Genomic DNA, 16671 nt, shown 5'->3' on the forward strand with positions numbered 1-16671 from the left:
GGAATTTTAGTCTTTTATTTACTGATGTATCCTAGATACAAAGAATAGTTCCTGGCACACAGTAGATGCTTAATAAACAGTTGTTAAATGAATGAATTTGATTTGGTCTACAGTTTGTGCTTTTCTTACTGTTTTATTAATCAATTTATTGGACAACAGTATTATTTGATCAGAAATTAATATTATATATTATCTTATTAGATATTAATTAGATAGTAAATACACTTACAGTGCTTATATGCAAAATACTATTTTAAGCCCTTTATGTGTAATCTTGACAACAACCCTGTGAGGTAGAAACTATTTTAATCCACTTTTTAGAGGCAGGTAAACTGAGGCCAGACTTGCCCAAAGTCACAGCTCCTAAGGAGAAGATCCAGGATTTACATTTAAGCAGTCATTTAGGTACTCAAGTGTGCTTTTAATTATGATACTATGCTGCTTTTTAGGAAATAAGTCTTTTATTATGTGTATTGCAAATCATTTTGTTCTGTTTGTAATTTTCTTAGTTTTATGGTACCTTTTTTGCCTTCCAGAAGTTAATTTTTATGTAATAAAAATTTAATAATATTTCTTCTTTGAAGGTTTTTTTGTTGTTGTTCATTTTTTAAAAGAGTCTTCTTGATCCTAAAATTTAAAAAAATAAATTTACTGCCCAGCTGGTGTGGCTCAGTGGTTGAGCATCAACCTATGATATAGGAGATCATGGTTTGATTCCTGGTCAGGGCACATGCCTGGGTGGTGGGCTCTATCCCCAGCAGGGGGCGTGCAGGAGGTAGCCAGTCAATGACTCTCTCATCATTGATGTTTCTCTCTCTCCCTCTCCCTTCCTCTCTCTGAAATAAATAAAGACATACTAAAAAAACTAAAAAAATAAGTTTACTCATTTTCCCCCTTAGTTTTGATTTGTAGTATAAACTTAAGATAATGGGACAAGACTAAAACCTGGAACCTAATACTCATTCAAGTAAGAAATAATTGTATGAGAACAGGTTGTGGGGATGGACAAGAAAATATTGATTTCAAGAGACATTTAGAAGGTAAAATATGCAGGCCTTTGTGACTAACTAGCTGAAAGTCAACTCTGGGTTAACTCGCAAGTTTCTGGTTGTGGCAGTTTGGAGGAGAGGGAAGGGAGTATGTTTGTTGTGGTGCCGTTTAGCAGGTGACTGGATGAGTTGATGGATAAGGTAAAACAGGAAGGAGTAGGTTTGGAGGATGAAATGACTTCCAGTCTTGGGTGTGTTGCATTCAAGACGCTATTGAAGATCTCATTCTCAGTACTTACATTCATAACACAGTTTGATGGATGCATTTTAGCTTAGTAAAGAAAACTGGGATGCTAAGTTTAAGGAAATGAGATAGATGTCAGGTAGACACTACTTGTGTGCACCAGTTACTCTCCTACCTTGTTTTCTTCAGAATTATTTCATTGGATACATTTAATAGCTTGGAAGGAGCTTTTAAGACTGTAAAAAGATTGTATATGGTATGTATGATATGCATGTTTGTAGTTATATTCACCACCACTCAGAAAAATTCAGATTTTTAAAACTAGGAAAGAGTTTAGAAGTCACCCAATTTTGGCTATATGAGTTTATAATTTCTGAGTATACCATTTGCATACAAGTCAATTTGGGGGCTTCTTTGTTCCTTGAGGGACTTTTAAAGGTAAAGTTGTGGCAAAAGGTATGTCAGAATCATTTTCTTGGCAGGAGGGAATGTTTAAGATCAAGTAGACCTGGGTTTGAATTCAATTTGTGCTACTTTCTGGCTCTGTGATTTTGGATAATTTACCTTAGTCTCACTTTTTTCATCTGTGGAAATAGTAGTTTTCTTTTAGCAAGGTTAAGACTCCCTTCTAATCATCGTAGAGACTGGAGATAATGTGTAGAAATTCCCTGGCATTTATTATAGAACCTTTTATGTTAGTATTCTCAGCCTATTTCTATCTGATGCCACAGTTATTTTCGGAAATCAATTACTATAAAGATAAATTGAGTACCTGAATTCTAAGCTATAGTTATTTTCAGATGTTTAATCATTTGAAAGATTCCAATATATGCATAAAAATTAGTATTGGTGTTCAGGGCCAAAAAAAAGGATCCTAGAGAGGTTTTGTTTTTTTAACAACAGTTAACTGATTTAATATTCATAAAGATTGTGAGATAGGCAGCATGATTATCTATATTTTACTAATGAGGAAGTTGAGGTACAGAGGGGCTATATAACTTACCCAAAATTATATAGCTAGTAAGTAAAAAGAAAGGATTGCAATCTAGGCAGTCTGGCTCCAGAGCCACTGTGCTGTGTGGTAAGTACAAGTGAGTATAACTGCAGCGACCATTGCACTCACTTTAGAGCAGTAAATCTTTGGTGATGTCCTCTCTACTCCCACTTTCTATCCACCATAGAGATGTTGATACTCTTCCTTATGTGTGTGTCTACCACATCATACTCACCCCTCCAGCTTTGTGAAATGAATGTTTTTCAAAGCAAAGCAAAAATCCACCAAAATGTACTGTCAGTGCCAACATTGTGGGTACATGAAAAATTAAGATTCACTGTTCTCTAGTATTTATCAAAACTAACCTTGATTTAGCCTTATGTAAGGTCAGCAAGCCTTTTACATATATTTAATGCTAACAGCTGCCTTGTGGTAACATGTATTGGTATTCCCATTGTACCTATGAAAGGACTAGGTGTAAAAGAAATTAAGTTTCCCAAGATTGCACAGCTAGGAAATGGCAGAACTAAGTCTGAAATTGAGGTGCTGTGGCTGAAAATTTCATTTTTTAAAATGCTGTGCTGCAATGACTTCATTTCCATTTATAATTAGGAAATTTCTATTGAAAACCAAGATAGCTTTTTTAGTGCATTTTCTATATTGTGGGGTTTAATTTTTATCTTTGCTCATGGTAGCACTAAATGAGAAAGACATAAAATTAAGAAACAAAATAAAGTATTATCTTTAGGATGTTTTTGACAGCCTAAGGATATGGTAATTAAGTTTATTTAAAAAAATAAAAAGCATTTTTATAAACAGTGGTCAACATAGATCTCGGCTTCTCTTCTATAGTTCCTGCCCATCTATTGATGTAAGTTTTTTAAGCTGTGGCTAGTTGCAAATCACAGTAGCTCCTTTTTCTGCTCAGAGGACAAGTGATTGTGATTCCTGCGCTCTCTAGTAGCTTGTTCCAATAGATAGGAACAGGGCTCAATTTGAAGCTCTGTTTACTTATTGCAAGCATCTGTTCAATTTCTGATAACTGGTGGAGATCTTGAGGATTGCTAAAAACATGAGCAGTGTTGGCATAGGCTACATTTATCTGACAACTTTAAGGCACAGAAAAATCCAGTAGGCCTATATGATAAAACTATTTTTTAAATATATCTTTATTGATTTCAGAGAGAGGAAGGGAGAGAGAGAGACACATCAATGATGAGAGAGTCATTGATTGGCTGCTTCTTTATGCCCCAAACTGGGGATGGAGCCCACAACATGGGCATGTGCCCTGACAGGGAATCGAACCTTGATCTCCTGGATCCTAGGTCGATGCTCAACCACTGAGCCATGCCTGGTCGGGCTATGGCAAAATAATTTAAACCTTGGCTGTATAGATTGACAACAATCATGTATTCATCGATAGCAGTATTTTTATTTTGTTACTGCTTTCTTTTTTCACTTATTTCTGTTTCCCCACTCTTGTTTTTGTTGTTCCTTCTATTGTTCTCTTTTTTATTTTCACCTCTCTCTCTTGTAGCTTAGGCCTTATAAAGGCAGTGCTTAATTGACATTAAAAGAAGTTTCCAGCTTCCATTGTAGAGAACTTTGGGGGCAGGACTGCAGTGATCACCAAATGTAGCAGCCACAACTATCCTTGATTTCTTGCAACCCAAAGATATGCTTCATAGATTCCTGATGCTCCATGTCATAATCACTGTTTTTTTATACTTTGTTTTAGGAACTGCAACCATGAATGAAGAAAACATAGATGGAACAAATGGATGCAGTAAAGTCCGAACTGGTACGCAGAATGAAGCAGCATTACTTGCTCTGATGGAAAAGACTGGTTACAACATGGTTCAAGAAAATGGGCAAAGGAAATTTGGTGGTCCTCCTCCAGGTGTGGATTTGTTTATGTTAAAAAAAAATTGAAGCTTTAATGTAGTCATTTATGTTCTGTATATCTCCACAAGTATCCCAAACAGTAGCACTATTCTTTGTAACTGCTTTAATACCTTAGCAATAATTTTTAATGTTACTAAAAGAGGTAGGTTTTATCACGTTATGCGTGTTTTACCATTACATTTTTCAGTTCTGTTCTTCTATTAAGAAGCAGTTGAGAAATAAATTGGATTGGTTTAGAAAGAAGTCAGAATTGGGTCAGTGGGGAAAAGGGTACTCTAGATATTAAAGGAGAGGTCTTTTGGGAGGAATTTGAAAGAGCAGTAAGTAGAGGAACGGTGTCTATACTAGATTTAAATCAGATGCAAACAGATAATTAGATATAATGTTTTTCTACCAATAGCTAATGTAATTTTTTTTGCTCAAAACCCTCCAGTAAACTTTCTATCAGACTTAAAATGAAATCTTAGTCTCTAGTTACATTGGTCGCCACATTACCTACCACTTTACTCCTCCCTCAAGTACATGTTAGCCATACAGGCCTGTGTTCTCTGAGTTGTTCTGACATCTAAAGCACTTTTTCTTCTTCCTGATATATCCTCAAGGCTCATTCCCTCATTTTATTCAGGTGTCTGCTTAAACTTCATGTTCTCAGACAAGATTTACCTGACTACCCATCTATGGCTGTATTTTTATAGCTCTTACTACTCATTGTCTCCTTTCTGTATTGAATATATGCTTCACGAAGGAAGGGGATTCTGTTTTGTTCTCTATTGTATCTCCCCATACCTAGAATAGTGCATGATACAAAGAAGGCTCACAGTGCATTTGTGCAATGAATGAATGAATAGTGAATATAAATATCTTATTAGAATATATCTATTTATTTTTGTCTTTTAGGTTGGGAAGGTCCACCTCCACCTAGAGGCTGTGAAGTTTTTGTAGGAAAAATACCTCGTGATATGTATGAAGATGAGTTAGTCCCTGTATTTGAAAGAGCTGGGAAGATATATGAATTTCGACTTATGATGGAATTTAGTGGTGAAAATCGAGGTTATGCTTTTGTAATGTACACTACAAAAGAAGAAGCCCAGTTAGCCATCAGAATTCTAAATAATTATGAGATTCGACCTGGGAAGTTTATTGGTGTGTGTGTAAGTTTGGATAATTGCAGATTATTTATTGGTGCTATTCCCAAGGAAAAGAAGAAAGAAGAAATTTTGGATGAAATGAAGAAAGTTACAGAAGGAGTTGTAGATGTCATTGTTTATCCAAGTGCAACTGATAAGACTAAAAATCGTGGTTTTGCATTTGTTGAATATGAATCTCACAGAGCTGCTGCTATGGCCCGGAGAAAACTAATTCCAGGTAAGCCTGTCCTTTTAAAGGTTATTTTTCCATATTCCCTTTATTATAAATATGAAAAAATGACAGTACCTCATATATCAATATTATGAAAATACATAATGCCCTTAAAGAGGAATAAGGAGTAAGTAAGTAAAGTAAATCAAGTTGTTTCTATAAGAGTCATTATTTATAACTTACTGGTTACTGAATGATATACATTTAATAAGTTGTTAATTGTTGCTTGATAAAAATCCAAAAGACTGTAATTTTTCTAATAAAGATGTCTTTGAAGTACATTTGTTCTATTGACTCTTAAAATTAATTTCACCGTGAGTTCTGATTAGATTTGCCTTAGTAAATTTTCATGTGAGTGGGAAACTAATGCTTAACCATATGTATTGATACATATTTGAGTTTCTGCTTCTTTGGAGAAACAGTTTTGCTTAACAGTATTTGACTTTTGTTTTTCAGTTGTCTTCAGATTGATTTATTCTTTTTTACAGGAACATTCCAACTATGGGGCCATACCATTCAAGTAGATTGGGCTGACCCAGAGAAAGAGGTTGATGAGGAAACCATGCAGAGAGTTAAAGTTCTCTATGTTAGAAATTTAATGATCTCAACTGCAGAGGAAACAATTAAAGCAGAATTCAATAAATTCAAACCTGGTGCAGTTGAAAGAGTAAAGAAACTTAGAGATTATGCTTTTGTTCACTTTTTCAACCGAGAAGATGCAGTGGCTGCTATGTCTGTTATGAATGGAAAGTGCATTGATGGAGCAAGTATTGAGGTAACACTGGCAAAACCAGTAAATAAAGAAAATACCTGGAGACAGCATCTTAATGGTCAGATTAGCCCCAATTCTGAAAACTTGATTGTGTTTGCTAACAAAGAAGAGAGCCATCCAAAAACTCTAGGCAAGCCACCAGCTCTTCCAGCTCGTCTCAATGGTCAGCATAGTCCAGGCCCTTCTGAAATCGATAGATGCACTTACCCATTTTTTCCTGGAACAAAGCTTACTCCAATTAGTATGTATTCTTTAAAATCAAATCATTTCAATTCTGCAGTAATGCATTTGGATTATTACTGCAACAAAAATAATTGGGCACCACCAGAATATTATTTATATTCAACAACAAGTCAAGATGGGAAAGTACTCTTGGTATATAAAATTGTTATTCCTGCTATTGCCAATGGATCCCAGAGTTACTTCATGCCAGACAAACTCTGTACTACGTTAGAAGATGCAAAGGAATTGGCAGCCCAGTTTACATTACTTCATTTGGGTAAGTTTAAAGATACTGTAATATTGTAGAATATGAAGTATTATTATAGATTATTTATAAATTCATTTATTTTGAATTCAACATTGGTGGTGAGTACTTAACATAAATTTTGGCTCAGTTTTATGAATTTGTGGTAAATTTTGTTGAGACTTTTCTCCTATAGAGATTTCCTATGTTTAGCTTGTTTATTTATTTTTATTTTTAAAAATATGTTTTTATTGATTTTAAATAGAGGAAGGGAGAGGGAGAGGGAAACATCCATCTGCTGCCTCCTGCACACCCCCTAGTGGGAATCAAACCAGCAACCCAGGTGCGTGCACTGACACCAAACGAGCCACACTGGCCAGGGCTATAGCTTTTTTTAAGCATTACTTGTTTACTTTAGAGTTCATGATCCTGTTTCATTACTTTATTGTTTTATAATGACATCCTCAGTAATGACTCATCTTCACTTGAAGTAATTTCTATATAAGTTACAGGATTTACTACTTAAACCAATTTATAAGTGTCCCTGCATCTTTGGTGAAGCCTATCCAATAATCTTTTTTGAGGAGGTAGGGGTTGGGAAGTTGGTAAAGTCAGAGGCATTTCATATGGATCATTTGTAGACACAGCTATATGCTCACCAATCTGGAAATTTTTCAGTAGTACTCATGAAAGACAAAAAGCATCATTAAAAGATGTTTATGACCATTCTCCTCTTTAACATCATGCTTTAAAAAAAGTTTCTCTAAATCATTTGAGGGATAATTAAGAAAGGCTTTGGATCCTTTTGTAGTTCATAAGCCTGATGATTGGGTGTTCATACTCTTGAGTGAAATGTGCCTCCCACAAACCTTGTTATGACTTTAGCATATTACCCATCTGACGTGGGGGAAAAAAAAAAAGAAAGGCTCTGGGATATCTGCTAACTAAATATTTGGCATTTTGAAGGAAGAGATATAGTATCATTGTGGTATTTTCGTCCTTTCTGTTTTTTACTGTTTTGTTAGCTATCACCTTCTCACCAGTTTGGCTCATTTTTAATTTATTTTTTATTTATTTATTGTATTAAAAATATATATATATATTGATTTCAGAGAGAGGAAAGGAGAGGAAGAGAGAGAGATAGACACATCAATGATGAGAGAGTCATTGATCGGTTGCAGCCCACAACTCGGGCATGTGCCCTGACTGGGAATCGAACCCCGATCGCCTGGATCCTAGGTCGACGCTCAATCCCTGAGCCACGCCCGGCTGGGCTGTCTCATTTTTTAAGTGCAGCTATATATTTCAGTTGGTGATGACTTTGTGCTCCAAATAATGTTTATTAGAATAGTGGTTTCTTGAAAATCAACTATAAAAAGGAGAAAGGTCACCTACTAAAGGATTGTAATTGTGTGGTTTTTACTGCAATTGTCAAACTCTTAGCTTAAAATTGATTTGTTACATGGTTCTGGAGCTACATACTGAAGCTATATCCAGTACTCATGAATCTTATATCTATTTAAAATTGATATCCTCAAATTTGTTAAGACAGTAAAAAAGGTAAAACATTACCAAAAGGGAAAGTAACTTTTACATATTGTATAGGTTTGCTATTCATTACAGCCACTCCCATGGTATTATGAATATTTTTAGGAGATTCTGATTCAGAGATCTCGTCATAACTATAGGACTGAAGGTAGGGTTCCCTTCAGAGAAACTTTTCAATAGTGTCCTTAGTTATTACTTTGGAAATATTTGGTAATTTTAGTCACTTAAGTTAATAAATTATTGGGTATGGTTTCCGTTAATGTACATAATAGAAGCTTTCCATTTTTCTTTTAATAAAGACACTCAGAGTTAAATCTAAAGTTAGGTGAGTAGTAAATAACTCAAATTAGGGCTCCTAGAGAAAAATGGATCAAGCTCTTCTTTTGGAGTAGAAAATAGGTAAGTAGTTGCTGAGCAAGTGTTTCCCAGGACACCTGTGTCTGATCCAACACTGTAATGCTGAAATAGATTTATTTCTATCCTCACTCATTTCTGTTACAAATTTAGCTTAGATTTGAAGAGTCTTAAAACATAGTCTTCTTAGTTTATTTTATGTCAGATTTTCTATTTAGACATGGTATCCCCATCTGGTTATCCCATAAAGGAGATCAGATGTTCTATGAAACCAGAATCAGCTTTTAATTTAATATTAAAAATTTTTTTTTACTTGGGTACTAGGTCAATAGTTAACTCGTTGTAACTTTTATTTTTTAAAAATATATCTTTATTGATTTCAGAGAGAGGAAAGGAGAGGGAGAGAGGTAGAAACATCAATGATGAGAGAGTCATTGATTGGCTGCCTCCTGCACTCCCCCGACTGGGGATCGAGCCCACAACCCAGGCATGTGCCCCGACCAGGAATAGAACCCCGATTGCCTGGATCCTAGGTCGATGCTCAACCGCTGAGTCACGCCGTGCTGGGCACTCGTCTTAACTTTTAGTTCCCAAAGAAAACCCGTGTTTTCAGTTACAGTATTCCCAAGTTGATTATGTTAATTAGGAATACAGTTAACTTCAATAAGTGGAATCCTTGGAGAGCACAGGCAGTTTGCTTTATAGTCATCTATTTCACATTTTATTAACCTTATATTAAAGCTGCTTCTAACAAAAAATTGGACAATATATATTTTTCTCAGTTTCTATTCACCATCAGAGAAAAAAGCTAAGATTCAAATATAAGTCAAAATTTTCAAGTAAATACTAGGGCTTGCTTGGGTGCAGTACACAAGGCCTGAGGCCTTGTCTACAGACAGTAACAGAAAAATCCTTATTGTAATTGTCTAGAAATATGAGTGAAGGTTGAGTTAGAGGCAACTGAGGAGAAGGAGAGAAAGAATTCAGGATATTCAAGAGTCAGAGATCAGGGGTCTAGGAATTTTTGATTGAAAAACAAAAGTCAGACTTTCAGATGTCATTTAAGTCATGACAGGTGCTGTAGACAGCCAGATTATATGATGCTACATGGAAGGTTAAGGATAGAGTTAGTATCATTGTGGTATTGATCTGACTTGCTTTTTCCCTCTATTAATACTGGAGCCTCTGGGCTTTAAAAAGTTGATCTGTTTTTACGTGGAGTTTCCTTTAGATAAAGTTGGCAGGGTTTCATTGGATGGTTCAGGGTTGAGGTCATGGTGGTAGTGATGTGTTCTTAGAGGGGAAGGGTGTTTTGTTTATTATTGATATTCTGCTAAATATTTATACATGTTTCAAGCCTTGGATTTTTCTAGTATCTTGAAAGGTGGTTATTGACTTGTTCCTGGAGTCCCTCAAATGGAGGTCATTAAGGATTAGATAATCTTTTGGCTCTATTTTCTTAAAGAATTTGAATATGATTTTCGAGATAGTGAATTTACTATTTAAGATGATCTCTGTGGATGTAGTATTTTTTTTTAATTGTTTTAATGCACTTATGTTAATCCTTTCAGTTTGGTGCTATTTTGAGCATTATTATCCAGTCTTACCTTGATGATCTTTGACTTCTTCATTTAGCTTTTATTTCAGAGCTCTTTTAAGAATGTACTTTTAATGTCCACATTGTTTTGGCATTACCATGCCCATTTTTCAAGCTTGAAAAATAAAGTAAAAAATTAGACTTTATTTAGTTAAATGACTGTTATTGGTGTTATGAGGAAAATAGAAAGTTTTTAAAGGGGTAACAGGCATCCAAATGAGTACTAGAAATCAGAGAATTTACTTCTAGTGACCATTTAGTGCTCTTACCAGAATTCCAGAAGTACTTGGCGTATAGCCCCTTAAAATCAGTTTTAAAATATTTTGGGGTTTGTTTTTTTTTTGTTTCCCATTTAAAGTGAACTCTATTTTAAGCAGAGTGCCCCTAAATAGAAGGAAAGCTGGGATTAAGGACAAAATTGAACCCTCTTTTTTTTTTTTTTTGCTTCATAGTTAGAGACTATCTTCATCTTCATAATGTCAGAGAATAACCTCCCTAACCTCAACGAATAGGATAGGAATTATGTGTTACCTGGTTATATTTAGGAACTTGTAATAAGTGGGACACTCAGTTGGTTTAATGGGTGGAATACAGAGTTGGGTGTAAGGGATAGCTCTATACCAAATATTTGATGTATGGCGACATCTTGGATCATTTAGTATCATCTTTTTTTTTTTTTAATTTTCATTTCTGTTTTTTTAAAATTTTATTTTTGTTTAAAATATTACAGATTCCTCTTTTTCTCCCCAGTATCACCTTTTTAAATAAGACTTTTCTACTTCAAAATTTTGTATCTTTAGTAATAGATGAGACTATGAGCGTGAATAATCCCTCTTTTCTTAAAACTTTGCCTCTGTTTTGAATTGGAGCCTTCCAATTCTGCCACTGCTTTCTCCTGGAGGATTCTTTGCCATTCAGGAGTGGAATAAGTGAAATCAAGGAGGTACAGAAAAGCTCTGGAGAGTAATAGTTTTGAAGAAGAAAGTCCTGTAGAATACTTACTGGAAGGAGGGAAGTCGCCTCAGTGTGTGTTCATAATTCACCTTGTTAAATAATTTATTAACAATAATTGTAGGTAAGGCCTTTCTTTTCTATTATGTTTGTAATACTGATTAAGTAGGATTTTTTTTTTTTTTTTACCTGAAGCTTTCAGACAGGGATGAAGAGCCTCTGTCACAAACCAGCTTGTGCCATTGATTTAATTTCATCTGAATGTGCCATTGTTTTGTCCATGACTGATGAAGTTTAACTAAAGAACAAATCTTTTTTGAATGCCTCTCCTGTGCTGTGTGCTTCCTGAGCAGTCTGGAGTGAAAGATACATAAAACATTGTTTTTTGCTCTTAAGGACTCACAGTCTACTGAAGAAGGCAAGCACAAACTCTAAGCATAGGTTATTTTGGGTAGTGCAAAGGAAGGGCACACCTCACACCTGATGTGAGCTGTAAATGGGGAGAAGAGTTTATGGCCAGAGAGGGACACCACATAATCACACACTTAGGAAAACAGCTTGGTGACCCATTAATGGCAAACAGTTCTGTATAATGTTTGCATTGGTGATTTCTGTCAGATTTTAAGAATTGGAAATTGAAAGTGGACTTTAGTTAATTGAAATTTCAGCAGTTTTGCTTTTTAACATAGTACAACCATGTTGATATTACTTGCGTTTCCTCTGAGCAAGTAATTATTTCCTAGATGAATATTCTTATTTGTGTGGACCGTTTTATGTATGAATATTCATCTTTTTAATATCTTTTATGCTTATGTTTTTTTTAAATCCTCACCCGAGGATATTTTTTCCATTGATTTTCAGAGAGAGAGTGGAAGGGGGCAGGGGGGAGAGAGAAAGAGAGAAAGATCGATGTGAGAGAGAGAGACATCTATTGGTTGCTTCCCATACCCCCCCCCCCCCCCCAAATCAGGACTGGGAGTGGAGTCTGGAACTGAAGTATGTGCCCTTGGCCAGAGTTGAACCCGAGAGCCTTCAGTCCTCTAACCACGGAGCCAAACTGGCTAAGGCTGTACATTCTTTTTTTCAATATTTTGTGCCTAACTTGCATATTGCTTCTCATATTGACTTTGTAATTACATACATTATTAGAATTTTTCTGGACATTGAGTAGTAAAATATTAATGTACATTCCAAGCATGATAACTCCTATGCTTTCTATTTAATATTTAAATTAGATTTTAATTTCTGTTATCACTTATAACTTGGTTGAAAGTTATAAAATAGAAGACAACAGGATAAAGGAATACTATTTTAAGAAGTCTTAATGTGAAAAATAAGGTGCTTTTTTCTTATGAGCTGTCATTATTTCCAGATTGATGGGCAGAAATACAAAAAAATCAAATTTTGATTTAAAAATTTGCCAATAAATTGCTTTGAAACAGAGAAACCTTCAGTTTTTTAATTTTTTATTTAAGAAATAATTTTAGGAGACTCTTACACTAGATATGATATAGTGGTACTATATTATAGGGAAAAAATTAATTATAAATAATTAGAAGAAAAATGATAGTTTTAGAAAGTTATTCTTTCCTTTCTAGTTTTAATTACAGATTTGACTTTTATGATGGTATTTTAAACGTATATTAAAAAACAAAATTTGCTAAGTTTGCTTTAAAATTTACTTAAATAAGAAAGGATCAGCGTCAACATTTTATGCTTTAATTTGTTTTCATATGATCAAGTGGTGAGATGAAAATTCCATTAACTCAACTATGTGTCTTTGACCCTCCATGAGGGCCCAGTATTCGTGAAAATATATTTCTGTTCCTCTTGAAACTTAAATATTTTTTCTGAAAGGCCATTATGTGGAATTCCTCATAATTTTTATCTTACTAACACTTGTATTAACTTACCATAGTTATTATGAAGTTAGTACTGTGAGAGAAGCAGCTTATTTAATATAGTAGTGAGTTACCAAGTAGAACTATAAGAACCTACAGTCTCAGCCACCAACAAATTGTGACCTTGGAATGAATGGCAAATGAATCATTTACTCTTTGTGGACCTCAGTGCCTTCACCTCTAAAATAGGATTTTATTTGGTGACCTCTTAAGAACTTTTTTATCCCCATAATTAATGATTTTGTTTAAAATACGCTTAAAAATCTTATGAAGGACCAAAAATAATACTTGAATTTCTTTGTCTACCAAGATACATACTTGAGTTCAAATAGTTGAAAATTAAGAGTTACTTTTGCATGAATTAATTCTTTATCAGTTTAATATTCCTTCCTTTATACAATTCAAAACTTGTATCTGCCTACTTCACAGCAGAACAACTGGATTAAAAAATGAAAGGCTCAGCAGTCACCTGTTTCATTTGTATGAACAAGTGATTGCTTTTTGCTCATTTCCTTATCTGAATTTGCTAATTATAATCAAAACCAAGATTTTATAACACAGTTACTTAAAAGTTTTGAAATTTTCTTTTTGTAACAGAGAATCTAGGCAAATGATGTGTATTAAAATACATCATTTGACCAGTATTTTTCCATAATTATGCTATTAACTGGCTAACGTGATCATGTGATTTCATTTACTTTTATACTTTTGTTTAATCATGCTTGATCCTCTATTCTATAATTTCTCATTATCTTTAGCTAATACTTTCCTAAAATACTTGTTATAATAATACAGTAGTTTTAACAGTAGCTTTATTAATTTATAAATTTAACATCTGATTTTGTCATTTAATATTTTAGAAAATAATGCTTTGTAAAATTTCCCCCCTTGAGTCAATGCCACAATAAAATTTGCCTCTATTTTCCATTCTTAGATGTCAGTAGCAATTCATAATTTTGCCACATGGTGTCACCTAAATATATTTTTTATCCTGGCTATAAAAGGAATTTCAGTGTTACATTGATTTTTCTTTCCTGTGGCTTACTTATGTTTTGTGTTTAGAATCATTAAAGTCTATGTGAGAAGCTGCAGATAGCCTTCAGCCTATTGCACCTTTATTTTTGCTTCCTATTTCATATTCAGTGATATTAATAGACGGTGATTATTTATACTATAGCAGTGTAATTTACTGAATGAACTAGTAAATGGAGACAGGTGTTTTGGAAAATTGGTTTTACTGCAGTGAATTTATTCAAGTGATTATCTGTACTTTTAACCACTTTAAAATTATTCAGTGTCAGTTGCTTCTGGGCTTTTTGGTTAAGATTAAATATAGAATCCACTCTTTATTAATTTTAGATATATCATCTATCCTAGAGTAATATATCATCTATCTAAGACCTGGCAGTGCAGTCCCTCCAAGAATGGTGAACTTCCCTTGGATGTTTAAAACAAAAGAAAACAAAATAAAAAACTTTAGTCTCCCTAACTAATTAGAAGCTTTAAATCACCAAAATGTTAATAACTACTTGGTTTTTCTTGCTCCTTATATTTGTAGTATTTGGTTCAAGATATATTAGTTACTTGTGTGCATTATTTATCTCATGGCGAGTGACATTTGAACTATAAAAATGGCCTATGGATTTTTTTATATACAGTGGTTCATATTTTATGAAAATGATTTATTTGGCTAGCTATATACCTTCCTGCATTGCTTTGATGTAGTAAATATAATCTATATACCACACTGATAATGATTTCAGCTATAATTGTTATCTATAACTTTGGTTAAAAAGCATATAAGAATGCAATCATTGGAAACATCAGTCTGTTATAAGTGTAATGTCTGATATTTTGGTGAATGTACTCTGAAATTTCTCTGTTGTTGTGTGTTTAAACAGGATAGCTTGATTTTTATACACAAATTAATTCAAGGATTGACACTTTGACACTTGAATAAGTAAAAAATGTAAACTGGGATGTATAAATCCAGCTTCTTTAATAGATATCTATGTTGAGCTTCACTTTTTCTTTTCTCTTTTCTCTTTTCTCTTTTCTCTTTTCCCCCTCCCCTCCCCTCCCCTCCCCTCCCCTCCCCTCCCCTCCCCTCCCCTCCCCTCCCCTCCCCTCCCCTCCCCTCCCCTCCCCTCCCCTCCCCTCCCCTCCCCTCCCCTCCCCTCCCCTCGATATGTTTTTATTGACTTTAGAGAGAAAGGGAAGGAGAGAGAGAAAAACATTAATTGGTTGCCTCCCTATACACCCCAACCAGGATTGAACCTGCAACCTAGGTGTGTGCCCTGACGAGAATCGAACCCGAAACCTTTTGGTGTACAGGAATGTTTGTTTGTTTTTAATCCTCCCCTGAGGATATGTTTTTATTGATTTTTAGAGAGGAAGGGAGGGAGGAGGAGAGAGAGAAACATTGATTGGTTGCCTCTCATACGAGTCCCAACTGGGGATTGGATTCACAGCCTAGTTATGTGCCCTGACTGGGAATTGAATCTGCAGCCTTTTTTGGTGTGAGGGATAATGCTCCAACCAACTGAACTACTGGGCCAGGGCTATGTGGAATGTTTAGTTTGCTTTGGGCACCAGAGTTTAATTAACCTTGACAACTATGGAGGACATGGAAACTATTATGAAGTAGGACAGTGAACAACTGAAGTATTTAGGGATTTTTTATCTGTAAATACTAATATTTACAGGGTGAATATGATTGCTATCATCAGATGTTTGAAGAGTTGGCACATGGTAAAAAGACTTATGAAGCTCCAGGGGTTGGAATTAAGTCTAATAGAGGAAAGTTTCAGGGAGGAAGGTTATAATTTTATGTAACCCAGACAATGTAAGTTTCTAAACTAAGAAAAAACTTTAATTTTTTACGATTTATTTTAAATCTGTTTATGTTGTTAAATAAATGCATGGGAGAAGAAAAGATTCTGTATTAGACTATTAAAATTCAGAATCATCTTTCTTACACCTCTTAGAGTATACTAGTCTATTTTGAAGTCCTCTGAAAAATTGCTTTTTGAAAACTTTGATTTAAGGAAGTTTGTTTTTGGCATTCTTATTTTCATAACACTTTTGTTTATTATTTTTACTCCTCTAGCCTTTCTGTTCTCACTGTCAATTTATTAACTGGCAGCTGGCTGATCATTCATACCGGGTGGGACAAAAGTAGGTTTATAGTATATGAAACACAGAATTTATTCTTATATTATTAATTGTTGTATTATTTTCCATACAAACAACTGTAAACCTTCTTTTGTCCCACCCTATATATAAGTTAATTTAACAAATACTGAACATTGCTTTGTATACAGTCCTGAGGATCACTGTAGTGAATCAGACACAGTTGCTGCTTTCATAGAGTATACATTCTATTCAGGGAGATAGTTATTCAGTAATAGTTCTGATAGACACTGAAGAAGTACAGGGTGTTAGGAGAATGTATAATTGGATGATATGACCTAATTTGAGATGAGAGGGTCAGGAAATAGTATATTGCATTTTAGAATTTCAGCAAAAGGAGATTTATTTAGTACTTTAAATTTAGTACAGCACATAGGCAGCATAGAATAAAGAGTATGA

General features: G+C 34.4%; 1 protein-coding gene across 2 annotated transcripts in view; it reads left to right on the forward strand.

The window, feature by feature from the left end:
- Positions 1–3976: 3976 nt before the first annotated feature.
- RBM46 (RNA binding motif protein 46) overlaps positions 3977–16671 on the forward strand; it is a gene marked incomplete at both ends in the record, with an annotated part of 31339 nt that continues 18644 nt past the window's right edge. For both annotated transcript variants that reach the window (XM_081135522.1, XM_081135523.1), the window contains 3 exons: positions 3977–4127; positions 5030–5497; positions 5980–6762. In XM_081135522.1, the coding sequence (XP_080991648.1) occupies positions 3977–4127; positions 5030–5497; positions 5980–6762 (1402 nt within the window). The remainder of the gene's footprint in view (positions 4128–5029; positions 5498–5979; positions 6763–16671) is intronic.

Source organism: Miniopterus schreibersii (genome assembly GCF_964146895.1).
Source record: "Miniopterus schreibersii genome assembly, chromosome: 4".
Taxonomy (NCBI): Eukaryota; Metazoa; Chordata; class Mammalia; order Chiroptera; family Miniopteridae; genus Miniopterus; species Miniopterus schreibersii.